Source organism: Mus musculus, chromosome 7 (assembly GCF_000001635.26).
Source record: "Mus musculus strain C57BL/6J chromosome 7, GRCm38.p6 C57BL/6J".
Lineage (NCBI taxonomy): Eukaryota > Metazoa > Chordata > Mammalia > Rodentia > Muridae > Mus > Mus musculus.
In genome coordinates, this window is record NC_000073.6 from 37,493,111 (window position 1) to 37,512,500 (window position 19,390).

General features: G+C 47.9%; 1 protein-coding gene across 14 annotated transcripts in view; it reads right to left on the reverse strand.

The window, feature by feature from the left end:
• The window catches only part of Zfp536 (zinc finger protein 536), a 456,017-nt gene that overhangs the window by 175,088 nt on the left and 261,539 nt on the right, over positions 1–19,390 (reverse strand). For all 14 annotated transcript variants that reach the window (XM_017322241.2, XM_017322250.2, XM_017322245.2 and 11 more), the window contains one exon: positions 576–728. In XM_017322241.2, coding sequence (XP_017177730.1) covers positions 576–728 — 153 coding nt within the window. The remainder of the gene's footprint in view (positions 1–575; positions 729–19,390) is intronic.

Here is a 19,390-nt window from a genome sequence, read left to right on the forward strand (position 1 = left end):
AAGAAGAAGAAAGAAAGAAAAACCAAAGAGCAAGGCAAAGTTCTAAAAGATTGTCCTCACTGCGTGAAACTAGTGATCTAAGGCAAGAGAGATGGCCAGGGTGGCCCAGTGGCCATTTCTCTCTGTTGGCTGAGAACGAACGTCTCTAGGTTTCTCTTGAGGCAGCACCGTAGTGGACTACCTAACCTCCATGCAACGGAGGAGGATGACTCTATCTGTCCAGCCCCAAGAATGGGCCTGGAATCCGTGCTGGGCCAGAGGCCAGTCTGCCTGGTCATCTGGGGGGGGGGGGTCGTCTTATAATGGTTGGTCTGTTTATATTTTGCCACTGAACTAAAAGCAATGGAGCCAACTGACCTTGAACTAAATGCACAAGCCAGAGCAAATCTCTCTCTCTCTCTCTCTCTCAACTGCAGCACTCTCATTATTTGTCACAGCAATGAAACACGGGAGTGGCACAGTGTTAGGGACTCACACAGCTGTGGACTTGGGCCAGAGACACAGCTGAATTCTGGGGCTTCCTCAGCTCTGAGCGGTACCCTCTAGACACCCGAACACACCTCGATCTCTCTCACCTGTGTGTATCCTCAGGTGGACCTTAAGGTGATGGGAAGTCCGGAAAGTCTTCCCACAGTACGGGCAGTCCTTCATGGCCGAGCCCAGGTTCCTGTCTCGAAGCAGCGCCTGCTGCTGGACGCCACCGGCTCTCCCGGCCTCCTCGCCGATGTCTGCAGTGGATGAGAAGTGTTCTCACATCACTTCAGCACATGTCAGAAGTTGTTCACACCAAAACTGCTAACACCACACAAAGTTAAACATGTCAATACTACACCTGTCTATTTCATTCTTTGAATCTGACAGAATGCTGACAATTCATGTATTTTCTTGTTATTCTCTTAAATTATTTCATCTTTCCTATCATCATTTTAAGCAGCATATGGTACCTTTATATTGAACTGAATTAAACAAGAGAAGAAACAGCTGTGTCAGCAGCTGGTTTGATTTCTTCTTTTTGCTTAGTTCCTATTAAATATTTTTTTTCTAAAAGTTTAAAAATGTGGGCACTGGTGGAATTCGATTAATTTGTAATATAGGCTAGCTGGAAAGTTCACTCTGGGATCAAAATCACATTTGCAGCTTAGCCAGTAACAAGGGGGTGGGGGAGTGTCTCGGCTGACTCCCCGAGACAAGCAGACACGCGGCTATTTCGGGACAGGAAGGAAAATTATCCCAAAGCGATCGCTGCTTCCTTGTAGAGTTGTATCCATCCCCGACTGGAGAAACCGCATGAAAGGGAGAAGAGAAAGGATGGAAATGCGGTTCCACAATTAGCCCATGATAAACACACAGTGACACATTCAAAGTCATGTGCAGAAGCTCGGCATCCACAACTCCCATAAACTCAGAGCACTGCATTTAAATCTCCGTGCCGTGACTTGAGAAGTCCCTCAGTAAAGTATCAATACAAATTTTCCAGCCTGCTGTTATTTGTTATGGAGCCCAAACCATTAGAAAGTGGAATAAAATTTACATACGGCTGCCTTTTGCACAGAAATGATAGGACATAATAGTAAATAAAACTGAAAATATCTAGTGTTTGGGGTTGTGTTATTGCAATACCCAGGGCCTGATATCATGGTGCCAAACAGGTGACATCTACGGAGTAGAGCAGACTTTGAGCATCTGTGCCTCTGAGGAGGGGAAGCAAGAGAACCCTCTCTGGATTCACTTCTCCCCATGTCTCTGGCCTCCCCTCGGGCCTCCCCACAAAGCAGACACTGAAGCCTAGCCCCCAGGTCCAAGTTCCTGAGGCTGGAAGGGTCCCTGCCCCAGCTTGCAGCCTCCCCTCAAGGCCTCGTGGTAAATCCCACAATGAGAACAAGGGAACCTTCTGAGATAATGAGCAGATCTGTGAGTTCTGCTGAGCCGAGAATAAATAAGATTTGTACCTTCCAAGCAATGGAAAATGCAAATTGCTTTTATTCTGCAACATCCGTTGCTGGTGCTCTCTGCTAACGGCCGAAAGGGACAGACTTATAGACCATGAACGAGATGAAGGCAAACACACTTAATTCTTATTTGGATGTTGGCTCTCAGCGACTGTGAAAGCGCCCTGGCTTGGAACATCCTTTCTGCCTTTGGACCATATGTGAGCGGATCACCACCCCAGAAAAGTACATGGAAGGCCTCCTTCTAATCCGATTCTCCCCAACTCCCCCGTCACTGTTGGAAGACCCATTTGGAGTATACAATTACTCAGAGGGTAATTTTTTCCTTTTTTTCTCATGATTTTTACAAACTGGAGGAGTAGGTTTACCCGTATCCAGAACTCTTCCCCAAAGCCTGTCTGCTCACTGAGCTCCAGGTTTATAGGCATTCCAACAAACATGAGAAGCACCCAAAGATGACTTAAGCATGAGGATGGAAAGCTCCGAGAGTGTGGCAAAGCTGGGTCACACAGGCCCGACATGGTGTCTCCCTGGGGATCCTTCCTGAACTGCAGGCTGAGTCTACCCAGAGTTTCCCTTTGGCTATGGTGGGGAAAGAGCCAGGGGCCTTGTGTATGCTAGGTAGCCTCACCAGGTTCCCGTTTCCTGATTTTGTTTGTTTGTTTGATTGATTTAAGCTTTATCTCTTTTAGTTACATGTATGTGTGAGCCTACATAGGGGCCTCTGAATGTGTGGGTAAAGGCGCCTGCGAAGATCAGAAGAGAGTGAGCGAGACCCTAGGACTGGAGCTGCAGGCGGCTGCGGGCTACCTGACATGAGCGCAGAGAACCAAGCTCAGGTCCTCTGCAAGAGCTCACAATCCTCCTGCCTCAGCCTTGTGAGTATTGGGCTGACAGGCCCGAGGCACTGACTGCACGCAGTCCAGCCGACTTTGAACCGCACAGATCTCCTCTCCTTGTCCTCATCCCTGTGCCTCCTCCCTGTCCCATAACCTTTGCCCATCTTAAATCATGCAGACTTTGCCAACAGCCACCTTTTAAAACTATAAGCAGGACAGGAGTGTCGGGCTGGAGTCTGGGAGGTGTAGGCCTCTAAAGGCAGATTCCCGCAAGGCCTCTTGTCCCATGAGCCACCCTCTCCACCTCTCCCAGCAAAGTCCAAGTGTGAAGGGCATGGCAGTCGTGGAATAAAAGCTGTGCACAAGCTGAGGAAGGGCCTATTTCTACTGGAGCCTTCCTCGAGGACTTACTCCGAATATTCTAGATAAATATGGAAAGAGACAGCGTGCCGCCCTGGAAGGCTTTACAGAAGTTTCGATGACCTATGCCTCGCTATATGTCACTCTAAGTGATGGCCCGTATCTGTTTCTCTTTTATCTTTCTATCGTGGATATGTGTGGTCCAATAAAAGGAATAAATTTGTAAGATAAACAGCTTTCTTTGCAGATTTAAGAGTTTAATTTTCACTTTACACAGAAACAGTTTTCTCCGGGAGGGCCAGCGGGCCTATGGCGTTTACTCTTCGACTAATCCTTCTAGAAAAACAAACTCTGAGCCACAATGAAGAGGAATGGTGGGTGGTCCCAGGAAGTGTCCGCAGAGAAGGGAAGCCAAGCAAGCGCAAGGAAGTCTGGGAAAGCTCTGCAGCCTGTGTCCAATGCACACACTCAGGGCCTTGGCGATGAATCCCGTCCAAACCGGCACACAGATGGGTGCTAGTGAGCTTGTGCACACTAAGCAGAACTCAAGCCCAGGAGCCAAGAGGATTGGAAGACATGACATGTGGCCCCTGATGCTCATGCTGCTCACTCAGAGTACAGAAGTGGTCAAAGTGTCCCTCTGCCACTAATTCTGCTACACCCCACCATCAGTGCATGAAGGGCACCTACGGTGTGGCTGCAGAGCCCTGAAACCTATCACTCCAGAAGCCTGATAACATGGCCTCTGTGGTCACTTGTCAAATGGTTAGTGAGTTGTCAAATGGTTCAAATTTTTAGATTTAAACATATTATTGATGTATTTACTATGTAGTGTGTGTGTACTCAGAAGTGCACGTAAGTGCTGAAGCATTAGGGAACAACATGCATGAGTCTATGAGAATCTCTCCTTTCTACCTTGTGGGCCCTGGGTATCAAAGTCAGGCTGTCCAGACATTAGATGGAGCTCAGGGAAACTTGCAGAAGAGTTGGGGGAGGGATTGAGGATCCCGAAGAGGACAGGAAGGCCAACAGAGTCAACTAACCCAGACCCTTGGGGGCTCTCAGAGACTGAGCCACCAACCAAAGAGCACACACAGGCTGGGCTGGACCTAACCACCCCCCCCCACACACACACTCCACCCCCCACACATATGTAGCCAGATGTGTCTTCCAACAACTAGACTTGTGCCTATCCCTAAAGCTGTTGCCTGTCTGTGGATTATGTTCCCCTAAATGGGCTTCCTTGTCTGGCCTCAGTGGAGGAGGCACTTAGCAGTACAGAGACCTGATGTGCCAGGGTAGGGGGATACCTAAGGGGAGCTCCACCCTTTTAGAGGAGAAGGCGGGGAGATGGGAAGAGGGATTGTGGGAGGTGAGGGACTGGGGGGGGGCAGCAATTGGGATGTAAAGTGAATTTTTAAAAAATCAGGCCATCGGGCTCTGCATCAAGCACCTTGACTCACAAAACCATCTCAGTGGCCCTCATCCTTGATTTCCCTCTCTTTCGACTGCAGCATTTCTTTTCTTGCCTATAAAATACTTCCTCCAAGTGGACAAGAGGACAAGAGGACAGCCTTGAATTTACCATCTGGCCCTCTGTAATCCTCTGGCAAGGAGGGACAGCCCTGCCTACCCTCTATCATAACAGCACACAGGAAACTGGCCCATGAACGCTGTATTGCTTCTCGATGGTCCTGAATAACACAGGCCATCTTTCTCAAAGCAGTGCGGTACAAGATGCTGCGGATAACACCCCTGAGAGGCATGCGCTGTGCGTGCCACCACCTCAGGACTTCAGAGACAGGTACGCAATGCCTTTGCTAGCTTTCTCGCGCGGCTATAAGCTGCAGCTACTGGTTAACACGAGGAGGGAAAACCACCCCATCTCAAGTTGTGTTTCAGTAGCATTATTTGGGAGTAAGGGTCACTGAGTGACCTTCCTACTTTCATCTTCTTGAGGTCAGACACCATGTGTTCTGCTTTCCACTCGCATCGGTCATTCTAAGGCTCTGTGGGTTGGGTGAGGTCAGTCACCAAGGGTAGACAGTAAGCTGGAGAAAGGTGCTCCTGCACCTGGGTACTACATCTAAGTACCCTCATTAACAGAGCCGTAACTGCAGTACTGGAGATCCAAGGCAGATAGATACCCAGGAAGCCTAGTTCTCCGAGTCTAAAGTATAGACACATAAGATACAAGAAGGGTTGTCTGAGACCAACCCTGAGGTTGGCTATCTGGTTATACAACAGACATGATTTTTTTTGTCATTCATGAGCACCTTTTGCATGCTACTCTAAACCTCGCCCATAAATAATATATTTGGAATTTAAATTTTTGGCTTATAAAATGATTTTGTATATTAAGGGTAGATTTTCCCATAGGCTGTCCTAAAACACTAGGCTTCCTTGGTATACTAAAAGTGGTTCATTTGCTCAGACAGCTCCTAGAAGATAGCAAATGAGTGTGAGGTCTTATCTGTGTGTGCAATGTCTGGCTGTCCCTAGGCAAGTCCCTCATCCCTCTCTGGACTTGGGTTCTTCCTCTGGGGATAGAGGAGGTGAAGAGGGCTGGACCACCTGGGTCTTTCAGCTCTGACTTTCTGTGGTGCTGTGACACCGGAGGAGTCCCAAGCCCACCCCAGGCTGTCTCTGCCCACTTCCTCAAGTCACCTGCCCTGGACTCAACAACCTAGAACCAAGCAACATGCTAGGGGGTACAGCTAAAATATGTAGGGAGGAACCTGCATCAAGGACAACAGGTATTTCCTTCCAGTGAACTGTACTTCGTGGACTACATTTCCCAACTTTCCTTGTGCTAGGTTAACACCAGGTGACTGGTTTCAGCCAATGAACAAAGGGGGAACAGCAGAGCGAGACTCTGCCAAGCACCCTAACTCCTCCTCTTCCACCTCAGCATCTTGCTATGCAAGAGTTAAAATGGAAGACTCGCAATGCAGGACGGAGATTTAAAGGGCTGCCACCGTGAGAGATGGTCAAGAACTGATGATGGCTACATCTCTGAAGAAGAGGCAGAAAGAGTGGAAGAAACCGGAAAGTGTGTTGTGAAAGTGTGTCTTCTAGATACAGTGGGGAAGCCACACCTATGAGATCTCAACAGTCTAACTGCCTCAGCAAGAGCTAAATAATGATTCCATTTGCCGGCATGCCAACATGGATTCGGGAAATCTCATGAGTTTCCACCCCTGGATGAGAAGACACAGGCAATCATGGACTTTGGAGAGAGGGAGAATTAGTCTTTTCCAAGGTATGATCCCCTAAATGGTTATCAATACTATATAGTGAGCCCTAAAAACATACACATACAGGCAATAATTAAAGAAAGACCATGAATTTGAAAGGGAGAAGGGGTGGGGCCATGGGAAGTAGTTACTTGAAAGGGAGGGAGGTATAATTATATTTTAATTAAATATTAAAAACTCAAAAGAGAATTGGCCAAAGTCTGCTGGGTTTATAGCAACTTTTGAAATAGTTCTTTTAATCAAAGAATTGGGGGGTGGGGGTGTCTTGTTGAATTGTGCATGTATCATCAGTGAAAAGCAGGCAGCCTGACCTTTTATACCCTTCAGAATACATCTTAGAAAGATTGCTTAGAATCTCCAGCGATGACGGTGTAGGTGACAACAAGCACAGTGAAGTCCTCACACAGTGACTGTGGGTTGTCCGGCCAGCACGTATGGGGGCAGGGCTCCCTGTGTACCTGTGCACACACTCCTTCACTTCACAACACGCCGTGGGGCTGAAAACTCCACGGACCTTCTAGTGTAACAGTAGCTACATTCCCGGAGATGACCTGGCAGCTAACTCCGAAAGACTGAATGTGCAAAGAGATCTCAAAAGCATAATTCTCTTTATTAACGAAAGGTGGGGGCTGGAAAGGGGGGCTTCCTAGAGACTGAGAGTTGTGGTCTGTCCATTCAGCAGGTTCCTGAGATGTCACATCTTTCCTAATGTCCTTGCCCATATACACCAGGGTTTTCAGAGCTTCTTCTGGGGGGAAAACAAACAAACAAACAAAAAAACAAAAACCCTAACACCTTGGAGAATATCCAGGGAAGTGCAGAGTTCCTCTTCAAAGCATAATACTTTCCTTTATGTTGAAAGCTTTAAAGTTAACAGGCTCTAATGAAGCAATGAGCGTGTGGGCTGGAGTGGTGTTGGCTCAGTCGTTAAAAGAACTTCCTGTTCCTGTTGAGGACCTGAGTTCAGTTCCCAGCACCCACATCAGCCAACTCGTGCCCACCTGTAACTCCAGCTCTAGGGGATCTAATGGCTTCTTCTAGCTTCCACAGTCAGACAGGCAGGCAGACAGACAGACACATATACACCGTGCACGCACACATGGCATACATTCACATAAAATCCCTATAAATTAACTAAAATATAAATAAATAAATAAATAAATAAATAAATAAATAAATAAATAAATATTAAACAGTGCTCATTGTAGTAGAGATTCTGAGGTGGGAAAGTAAGCCTTCTATTTCTGAAAAATATTTAAAAATTAATGTATATATACACACACACATGGCAACACCAGACCTGTGAATGACTCCAGTGAGCTCCTGAGAGACAGGATTCTCATGATGGGTCAGAACTAACTTGCTTCTCTATTGTTTCATTAAAGCTTACTCATGGTCAAATATAGTCATATCCAACAGCTAACTAAAATATGGATGGGCGAAAACATGTGTTTAAATTAAAAGGGTATTGTTGTTGTTGCTGCTGTTGCTGCTGCTGGTGTATGTGTGTGTGTGTGTGTGTGTGTGTGTGTTAACCAACATCAAGCTTCCTATTGGGTCCTTGGGTCTGGGGCAGCAAGTGAGCCCCAGAGCCCCTAGGGGAGGAGGTAGGATCCTCTCTGTGGTTCACCACTCACCTGCAACTGCAACTCAAACTGAACACAGCTCAGCTTGATGCTGTCTGGCAAAGTAGGGTTTCTGGAACTGGGAAAACGGGTCATTAAAAGACTAAACTTTTTTTTTTTTAAAGAAAGAAAGTATCCGATACTAAGACTTCAAATCACTTCTCTAATCCAACATTTTGGTGAATTCAGTGAAGAGGATTAAATTTCCCTTAAGATACACTTGAGCTTTAAATCAAGCACTGTGGGTCAGACGTATTTCTGGTTTTACCTAGCCCACAGTCCTTTCTTAATGGTCAGAGAGGGAGTCTGAGGGACTTGCCTGTCACCTGTTGTGACTGGGCCACCTGTGGGGTCTCTTCTTTTCTTATCCACTGATGCTGCTGTTACCAATACCCCTGTAATCCTCGAGCTGCCCACTCCTGCTGTGGGCCTGAAGACTCCCCACAGGCTGCGGGCAGTGTATCAGTTACTTTAGTGTCTGCAACCAAAATCCTGTGCAGAAACAACTGAAGAGACAAAATTTGCCTGTCTCTTGGTTCACAGTTTCCGAGATCTCAGTCCATCATGGCATGGAAGTGTGGCAGCGTTCTAGGTGGAAGAAATGTGCTGTGCTGGCTCCTCCGTATCACCATGGGCCAAAACTAGGAGCCGTACTGTAACTTTCCAATGAACTATCTCCATGAGCCCCACCTCCAAAAATTAGTGTCACCAGACGGTGAACAAGGATTCATAACGTTGTTCTCAAAGTGAGCTTATGAGACATTCTAGATTCAGTCTGCAGGGTGGGAACTGTGACTGGCGCTGTAGCGGGAAGGGCTTGGGGTCCACAGCATTTTCCTGTGACAATGCATTCATTAGCTGTGGGGTGTCCTTCGGATTCTGCACGCCTATTCTTCTCTCTGGCCTGGTGAGGGATGGTGAGGTGGAGACCACCAGCAGGGAGCAAAGCAAAGGAGGCTCATCTATGAATCTGGGCTCGGGGAGAAGAAGCTGGTGCCTGAGTGAGGCTGGAGAAGCCTTGCCCGAGGAGCTCTCATCTCCCAGGAAATCAATCCTCTGATCCCTATGGAGGGCAGCTCACTGCTCTCTCTAATCACCCCAGTCCTACCAGATTCCCCAAACTCTGCGCAAGTCATGCCACTACAGCTGGAGTCTCGTCTGCATCCTCACCTTTCTCCTCTCCAGTCCTTCTAGGCAGACTCTGTCCTTATAGCCTCCCTCCGCCAGCCCTCTTCCTGGAGCCCCCTTCCCAGAATTCACAAGGGTACTACTTCTTGCCGGGTTTTCATCCCACATCACCTCCAAGGGAAGCTGCCTCTCTCCCCACATCTCCTCTGAGGGAAGCCAGCTGACTTCGGAAGCACATGACGAGTAGCCTGGATATCGAAAAGCTTACTGCCCTTCCCTCCAGCAGGGAGGGAACAGAGGCAAACTGCCATCATTCAACATTATACCCTTGGCACACGGTGGAGACTCATCTTGTATCGAATGTCCAAAAAAGTACTTCTAGGAATGAACAGGAGTTGGCACATGCCTGCAAGGCTAGCTACTCAGAAGCTAGGGCAGGGTGATCGCAAGTTCAAAACCAGCATGGGTAGCTTGGGAAGGTCCTGTCTCAAACTAAAAAGTAAATAGAGAGCTAGGCCAGGGATGTAGTTCCATGGTTTGCCTAGGATGTTCAGAAGGTAAGAAATTCAAATATGAAGGCTGGTCCCCTTGACAGGGGCTGCTTAGACAGCCTAGCATGAGATGGCTTGAGACATCACAAAAGCAGATAGTCTTTCTCAGTCATCTGTGAACTGATCTCTATTATAATTACTTGAAAATATTCATGGTGCTTTATTTTTTTTTTATAATTTGAGCACTCCTATTTCAAAAGAAGGAGGATGAGGAGAGAAAAGAAGAAAAACAAAGATGACAGAAAACTATAGAAAGCTTTACTTTCAGCACACTGTAAATTCCCCAAAGATTTCTATATAATTTATTTTCCTAAGAGGGGGAAAAAAACATGGCTTTTAAGATCCTCTTAAGATAATTTACGGCCTCTTCTCCTTGGGTGGGGTAGAGAGCAGGTCGGAGCCCTCCCTGGAGGAATTCTCTCCTCAAGCAGCTGTGGCCAAGCTGGACACATCTTCTCTAACATCCATTTGGTCAGTCGCCATAACTTGTGGAGCTGAGTCTCCTCCTGGGGATTGCACCTACTGAAAGGAGGAAGGCTGCATTGGAGACGGTGCATCCCCTGGAGACGTGTCATGCCATATTCTTTCTTAAACAAAGAAGACATCGTAAGCACCTTGCAATATCTTTCATTTAATAGTTGGCAGAAGGCGAGTCCCTGGTGAACGCTGGCCTGTGTCTTTCTCTTTAACCAGCTGAGTGATCCAAGCTTTTAATATAGCCGTTCCAATTATTGTAAAAGTCATCTGGTACCTTATAACCACAAATATTGACAGTTTATTGCACAACACATTCCTGACATTTGAAGGTCACACCATACATAATACATAGTCTTTTATAAAAGTGTCTGGAACAAAGAGATACATGATAAGCAATTACCTCTCCCAGCTTGTATGTATGTACAGTTCGGGGCTGACTCGAGGTTGCATGGGAGGCACACACACCATTTTAAATAATCTATTAAGGCAGCACGGAGGCAGTCATGATGGATAATTATGAAATGTCTCTTGTACACGCCTCTGTCAGACTGGCTGGAAGGGCATAGGGTCTGGGCAATTCTCCTTTGCTGTGGTTTGGGTCACAATGCCACTTTGGGGCACAGAGCCCTGCTCCACTTCACAATCAGACCCCCTGCCAAAAAAAGCTATTATTCATAAAAGGCACACGGTATGTTCTTGTTCTTCATACTGGCTTAAGTGTAGCTGAAAGGAATTTAACCACCACCACCACCACCACCACCACCACCACAACAACAACAACACCAGGCCCAGTTTTGAGGTTCATATGCTTGCCAGGGGCGCTGGCCAGAGTTCTGACCATGCAAAGAAGGAAGCCCCTTCCCAAGGGTTCTGTCACCATAAAGACAGTGGCACCCTGATCCTGACTTTAGCACAGTGTGGTGTGTGTGTGTGTGTGTGTGTGTGTGTGTGTGTGTGTGTGTGTGTGTGTGGTTGGGGGAGTTATGAAGCTGCCAGGCTTGGGTGAACGGAACGTCAGGATGAGAAGGGAGTTTCAAAAGACTTGGCTCCTGTTGAGTGTGGTAGATCATAACTGTAATCCCAGCACTTGGGAGGTAGAAGCAGGGGGTGAATCAAGAGTTGGAGGCATGCCTGGGTTACATAGCAAGACCCTGCTCCCATCAAACAAAAGCAAATTAAAAAATAAAATAAAATATAAAAAAATAAAATAAAAACCCTTAAAAAAAAACCAACCCCCAAAACTGATTTATACTGAGGCTGCCACAGAATTCTCTGGAAACACTGGGGCAAAGAAAGTACTAGTCTTGTTGCTCCGTCTCCCTGAGTGTCTCTGCATTGTCCACAGTTGTAACTTCCATGTTATATTGGGTAGACAGGTTCACAACATAGGCTGAACAGAGAGGATTTTGCAATACAAAGGTCCCAGGTCGAGACTAAGTGCCAAGCAGGTCTTATGGTGCATGCCTGTAATCCCAGCCCTGGGGACGGGCTGAGGCAGGAAGACTTGGGTCAGCCTGGAGTACACAGCAAATGCCTGTCCCCCAAACTAAAACAAATTGAAACAAAAACCCCAGAAAAGCCGAGTTCTACAAGTTTCTAGGTGTGCAATCCTGAGCAAATCAGTTAACCTTCCTAAGGTTCTATTTTCATATCTGCAAAACCGAGTAATTGTGATAATTCATAACCTAATGGCCTGGCCAGGACAGGAGTGGAGACGTCTCCCATCACAGAGCTCAGAAGATGCTCCACAAATGGGGGGGTCTTCACATGGGTAACACCGGAAGGCTAAGCTCCCGGAAAGAAGCTCCAGGGTGAGCCGAGGTCTCTCGCCTCTGCCCTGACCCAGGGAATGGCACACAGTCCAACTCCAGAACAGGGATCTCTGTTTGTCTCCCGAGCAGTCCAGGTTGGAACAGGCTCTGCAAAGCTCTTAAAACCCAGCAGTTCTCCCAAGTTAACAGCGGAAAAACAATTCAGGCTGCAATTGAGCTTCGCATAGATGACAATCTTTAATCACAGATGAAGCGGCAGGTCATTAGAATCCACGCCGAACTCCCTTCCAGACGATACAAGCGGCTGGCGTCTAGTATATAGATGTGTGTATGTAACTGCAAATGTGTGTGTGTGTGTATTTAACAATGTATTAAAATAATCTGTGTGTGTGTGTGTGTGTGTGTGTGTGTGTTTAACACTGTATTAAAATAATCAGCAGATGCTTGAAGCATCAAAAGCCCCTCCAAGAGTCATTTTCTTTAGGCTTTTGTAGTCAATGTCCTACATTTAAGATACAGGACCAAAATGATTCCTGTAAAGATGATGTGTTTATTACACTTACGGCAAGAGAAAAGCTTCCTTGGAAAAAGCCCGTTTTTTTGCATCTGAAAAGCATTCCTGTTAGGATGTGTGTGTTTCTTTAAGAAGCTATTCTGTTTTAGAGGGTAGCAGTAAGACAGGGCGCCACGTGACCAGGAGGTTGCTATGGTAAATATGCATTTTTTATTGAAGAGTAAACAGTGGCAGAAAACAAGTGTCAATTGCCAGCTCTGAAGTTCCTGCCGGCTCCGAGCTCTGTGGACCTCTCGCCCTCTTAATTTGAGAATCTTTATCAGAGAGACATCATCACTAGATCAAGATTTAAAATTGTTTTTGAACAAATGCCCATCTCCTTAATACTATATGGCGGTAAATATTTTGTCTGGCACATAAGAATTAGAAATAGCAACAACAACAGCTCTATCCAGGGTGTTGGTAGAAATGCTTCTCTTGTGTGTTCGAGGCTCTGGGTTCGATCCTCAGCAATATAAAAGGAAAGAGAACAGGCTGTCCAGCTCTGTCAGTCTCCCAGAACACACAGATCTATGGCCCTCTGGCTCTGACTCAGGGCCAAGGCCCTGTCTGCCATCCTGGGACTCACAGACACATGGTGGACATGGCTTGTGTCCTGTGAATGACCCTCCTGGGAAGGCCGAGTTCCCAGGCTGCTCAGTGGGCAGTGAGTCTCAGCCAACATGACGGCCATTCTTGCTTTAGGCCCCACTCGTCCCTCTTGCAACAAATGGCCGGAGGTTGAATTTATTCTGGTAGCTCTTTGTTAAATCCTCTTATTGGGGGAAATGGGGGTGGGGCTGGCATGTAGCAGGGTTCACACATAGAATCCAGAGGACAAGTCTGTGGAATCAATCTCTCCCTCCACATCTGTGTGGATAGCTGTGATTGAATTCAGGGTACCAGGCTTGTGTGGCAATCACTTTTACCCACTGGGCCATATTGCTGGCCCTATTTCCAGTAGTTCTTGACAATTTTTTTCACTCTGATATAGACACATACCTGGTCTTCCTCAATTATAAATTAATCCACATACTGCCCTAATCATAATGACCGGCAGCTCCAGTCCCTTCCGGAGTGAGTCCCTGACCAGTTTCTCCAGCCAGGTAGAGAATTCACTCTCCACCCTTCTGACACCGGCTCTACGTGTAGCATATCAGATTGCAGAGAAATGTGCTGGAAGAACGCTCACCTCCAAACACAGCCCAGAGTGGACACACGTTCCGTGTTAACCTATACCACACATGAGGGAACAGAGGTACACATCAGTGTGCCCATGGGCTCCAGGTCTGGCTTCCTGGGAAGCAATGCAAGTAGGAAGGCCACCAACTTGCATATCCCTTTTGTGGTTGTGGATAAAAGAACCGCACACCAGTAAATTCTTAAAGACACCTTTCTAGCCCTGCCTGTAGCAGCGGCAGGACACGAAGCCTTCCCACCACCCTCCAAGCCACAGTGCTGTGCAGCTTTCCTGTCCAGCTGGAGGGCCCAACCCAGCCCTAGAACGGGTGAGGCCCTCTAGACGGTGAGATGGCTCCCACTATGCCAGGTATTCACATCCTGTGTGCTGACCTTCCGCTGGCTGGTACAGAATTAGATGGTTGGGTCCTGGTGCTCATGGCACAGGAATTCTGCCACCCTCTGGAGCCAGGGGCTTCGCCACAGCAAGCTCTGGACTCTGACCTTGCACTGCTGCTCCCGAGCTATTTGTAAATGCTCCTTAACTCTGCCCAGCCCCTAATGCTGCCTCTAAGATGAGAATCGAGGCACCTGCTTTGCAGTCCCTTGTGAGACGCAAGTGAGACCATGAGAGGAAAGGCCATCTGGTGGGTTTTCAACATGCAGCCTCCCTTTTGCCACCTACAAGGTCCAAATCACAGTGCAGACGAAGTCAGATAAACCAACAGGTGACGGTCCCTGTAATGGAGTCACATAAGAATACACCAGCTGGCCTACTCCCTCCTCTCTACAGTACAAGTAGTCTCCGTGTTGCTGGGTACCACCCGGTCCCTGGTGGTAGGAAACTCATTCTTCACATTGTCCCATATTCTCTGGTTAGAACATACAACTTCCTGGGCCATCTGCCCTTCATTCTCCTGAGGTGAACAGGTAAGGGGATGAAGAAGGAAGACCCCTGTGGGGAGGGGACTGGATGGCAGCAAAGGGAAGATGGCAGGTGGTGACTGCTGTAGCAGCCCTCACTGCCCTAGCTCTCTCTGTTCAATGGCTGGTGTGTGTTGAAGCTGCCTCTCAACATTTTCCTTGAGCACCTCATTCATTGGAGGGTGAGCAGCCCCAGGGTACCAGTCATGGAAGATTTTATTTCTGTGTTCCAGGAGCCCGCACTAAAGATTCCCAGGTAAGCCCATACCTGGCCCCAGGAAAGCACATCTCGATACGGAGAAGCAACAAGAAATAGAAATAGCTTTAAAAGAAACAAACTGACTAGGAGCTCCAGGGATGTCTACAGACAGTGGGCAGTGACAGGGAATGTGTTGGGGCTTGAGGGGTGTAGCTTCAGAATTCTCCTAGGGTCTCTTCTTAATGATGCCTGGAGACAACCATTCGATGCTTGCTATTCCCAGTCTCTCATCCCTGCTGCTCTGAGCCACCTTTAACTCCAGTGGTGAGCTACCATCACCTGAGAATTCTCCCTCCTGGACCTCAGCATGTCCCCCACTGCCATCTTCCTTCCTGAAAGACTAACCAGCCCCTGCCTCAGCCTCCTGGGTCACGCTCCAGATTCATTTGTTTCCAGGGACATTTGGTGAAGAGCCACTCTCTGATCAGATTAAGTTGGGTTTCCTCAGTTGTGTAGAACTTTCTGAATGACCACCTTAACATCCTTTATCCAAAAAGCTTGGTACCAGCAGCATTTCAAAATTTTCATTGCTTTCTCATAATTCTTCTAAAAATAATTAGAATCTGATATAGTCCAGGCTGGCCTGGAACTCACAAGACTCCCACATAAGTTTATTGAATTCTGGGATTACAGGAATATACCACCATGCCCAGCTAGAGTACACACACACACACACACACACACACACAGAGAGAGAGAGAGAGAGAGAGAGAGAGAGAGTTTAGTTTGGAGATAAGACACAAAGCTCGACAGAAATTTCAATGTTTTATATCTATTTTCTAGACATTAGGCTAAAGATAGTATAAAATATTTTAATCTGTTTCTGTGTGTGTGTGTAAGTGTGTGTGTGTGTGTATTTGTGTTATAAACACGTACTCTGTCATAGAACACCTTTGGAGAGTGGGTCATCTCCTTCCATTGTGTGGGTCCCAAGGCTTGAACTCAGGGGTCAGTCTTGGCAGCCAGCACCTTTATCCGCTCAGCATCTTGCCAGCCCATTATACAGTATTTTCCCTGATTTTTTTTTTAAACTGCAGCCTGTCATGTGTTGGTCATGTAATACTGGAAGCTCTGCGCAAAACTTCAGATTCTGTTACAAACTTTGGATTTTTAGCTGAGGAATACTTGTGTGGCTGATAACCTGCTTGACAGGTCTCTTGCATGACACTGCCTGTTCTTTAGACACTGGGAAGGATCTATTGCTCCATGCACACATCTCTAGAACTACTGGGCCAGAAAACATTCCCCATGAAGACTGACTGAGTGGCCGGATGGGGAGGTGACACTGAGGAGCACACACCGGGCGGCCCTTCTACAATGGTGCAACTTAGGGGGGCTGCTTCTTCTTTTGGAGGGCTAAAGCCACCAGCATAGTTTGCCCTTCCTCATCCTGTGGGATCCAAACCTAAGTGCAGTTGTCCTGGCCTGGCTACACCTGTAGCAGCTTTCTCTGGGTATGAAAGTGACACAGGGCACAGGATGACTGCTGTCTCTGCAGTCCTAGATCCTACTCATATGCCCTCAGCCTGTCTAGTCACTTCTTCTGCCCAGCCTCAAGGAAGGAGGGAGGAAGAAGCGGGGGGGGGGGGGAGAGGAGAAATTAAAAAAAAAAAATGGCATGGGGAGTCTTACCTCCCCAGTGTACCCATAACTTCTCCCATGGTAGGCTCCTTCCCCACCCATGCCTGCTTCAGCCAGAGCCCAACATCCACACAGACAGTCACACACACATTCACACAGCCAGCCATAGCTCTGCTCTGCTTTGGGGAGCCCCACCCCCGAGGCAGGTGGCCTGCTTTGGGCAAGCAGAACTTTAGTATGTGATCGGCCGAGCGGGTGGTGGCCCCAGGCAGGCACATCAGGCAGTTCGTTCTGCCTTGTGCCTCTGCTGAGTTTCTAGGCCTGGGGATAAAGTCTGTGCAGACATATGCTCTTGGGGGTGTCCGCATGCACCGCCAGAGTGAGGATGGGAGCTAAGCTCTCCCATCTGTGTGATGCTGATGGCATGTGTCTCTGCCTCACTCAGCCTGGAACCCGGAGCCCTTCAGGCTTCTCACAGTTTTTCCAGCCCTTCTACCTCCGTCCCTCATCCCTGGCTTACTCTCTATTCAGGCACTGCCCAGTATCTACTGCCCAGTGACTCTCTGACCGCCTTGACTTACTGGGCCACTTCTGATCTTGAGCAAGGTTCACGGTCCAGGGTAACGCTGGAAATACTTACTGAATGGAGAGCAACTGGACAGGTCTTACACACCTCTGCTAGTTAGATACTGGTGACTCTTTCTTTAATATGGAAAAAAAAAATATCAGTTCCTCTGGTCCTTTTGGAAACCTTTCTGGTCTGACATTCCAAGCAGTTCCACACACACATACAGTAGCTCTGTTGGTCCCTGTGATGCTAATTTCTGCCCTGTAACCAAGAGAGACAACTAAACGTTGCAAGGTTATACAAAGCTCCTGCCCCTTATCCTCCGACTTCTCCTTAGGGGAAAATTGCACCAGAATACATTTCCTCATCTGTATGTTAAAGCACGCTTATAATCCACCTATCATGATTGCAATTTTGGGAATCAAAACGCAGATCCAAAACAGCAGTATGAGCTACATTGTAGCCACATACATTATAATAAATTAAGTCAAAGAAAGACTTCTGCATTAACGGCTGCTCCATTTCTTTAATACCCTATACGAATATTGAATCTTACCCTCTGAAGAACTCTGCTTCCCCCACCTGCTGCCCTCGCTGCCGCACCATTACCCTCTGCCTCCAAGAGGGAGTGATGGAGCTTGCTACCCAGGGACAGCGGGACCACAGAGTTGGATCAGGGACTCTATATGGCTTTGTACATTGGATTCAAAGCCACCCTATGCCATAAAGAGGCGGGCAGACATTCCTAGTCATGGGTCTACAGAAGTTTCCTAAAAGAAGCAGGCCAAGTGGTCACCAGGTTTGTACTAGTTACTTTTCTGGCCACTGTGACAAAATCCCTCACATAAGCAACTTAAAGGAAGACAGCTTTTATTTTTGTTTGTGGCTTCTGGAAATAGAATCCATCCTGGTTGCAGAGGAGGCTTGCCCTGCTCTGCGGCTGCGGGAGCTTGCAGTGTGCAGCCTGCTAAACCTGTAGATCAGGAAAGCAGAGAGCCTGGGCTAGATTCAGAAGTGGATGGCCACTTCAGGGCCTTCTCTCAGACACTCATTTTCTTAGATCACAGTCCCCAAGTTTGCACAGTTCCTATCAACAGTACCACAGCTGGGGACCAAGTGTCCAGACACATGAGCCTGGGAGGACATTTCACATCCAAAACATAACAAGACTGACTGAGGGTGGGTGAGCATGCAGCTCAGTGGACGTGGACAGAAAGGGGGGGGGGGAACCTGTGACTTAAATGTGTACTTGAATGAAACAGCCCAAGTCCATTCCCATCCCCCCGGGACCTCAGACTGCAGCTCTATGTGTGGGAGGTAGGACTCCCGTCAAGCTGATGCCTTGCACAGTCTTCAAGTGCTAAATAGCTGCTACCTTGGAGCATTCCTTTACCATAAGGTCTCCCTTGAGGTCAGGCTCTCCAGGTTCTCCCGAGACTTCACCTCCCAAAGCCTAGCCCATGGGCCTAAGGAATGGGAACCTCCAGGCCTCACATGGGGAGCGTTCCTCTCACCGACCCCTTCCCCACACTCACTACCTGGCCACCCCCAGCCCACAGGCATCTGTCTGGATTTGCCGTCTCAGCTGAGCCGATTCCGGATGCCCTCTCCACCTCTAAAACCAGCCAAATAACCTCAGTTGAGCAAACAAGGCAGAAGCCTCCAGACTAATTCTCATAATTATGATGGGTTTATTATTTCAAAGTCAGCGATGATTGTGGGGTCAGGTACTCAGAGGAAGAGGGGAAGAAACATCCTTTCAAGTAATAGCAGATCTCCCTTGATTCTGCTAGGGTACCAAATTGCATCCAGAGATGCTGAACCACGCACTCTGAACCTTAGTCGGATTTCAAAGAGGCCTTGGAGGAAGGGCAGTGATCAGAGAGAAACATGCTGCCACCAGAGGACCGGGCCATCCCAGGACCTCATCCCAGGACGTGGTTGGTGGTTGGTGGTGGAGCTGAGTGAAGCGGTTGACAGTTTCCTCCTGCTATGCTGGCCTGAGGAGTTTCCCTCACTCATGACACCCAGCCTTTGCCTTGTCTGCTCCAAGCTGAGAATACCTGACCATCTCTCCCTTCCCCTCCCCCACTCCCCGTGTGCTCCCTGTCACTTGTCTCAACTCTGCGGCTGCCACGAAGCCTGGCTTGGCCTCCCTGGTACCCTCAGAATCATTTTCTGAACATTTCTGTACACTGCCACAACACTCTGGATTGCTCGCTAATTTTTATCACGTGTTTTGATTGCAGCTGACTTACCAAGAGGACCCCGTGGGTCTGCCTGTCTCATAATCACCGACAAAAGCCAAGCGAGAGGCTGGCCCACAGAGTCGCTCAATAAACACATGTTGGCTGACCTTTCCATTGTG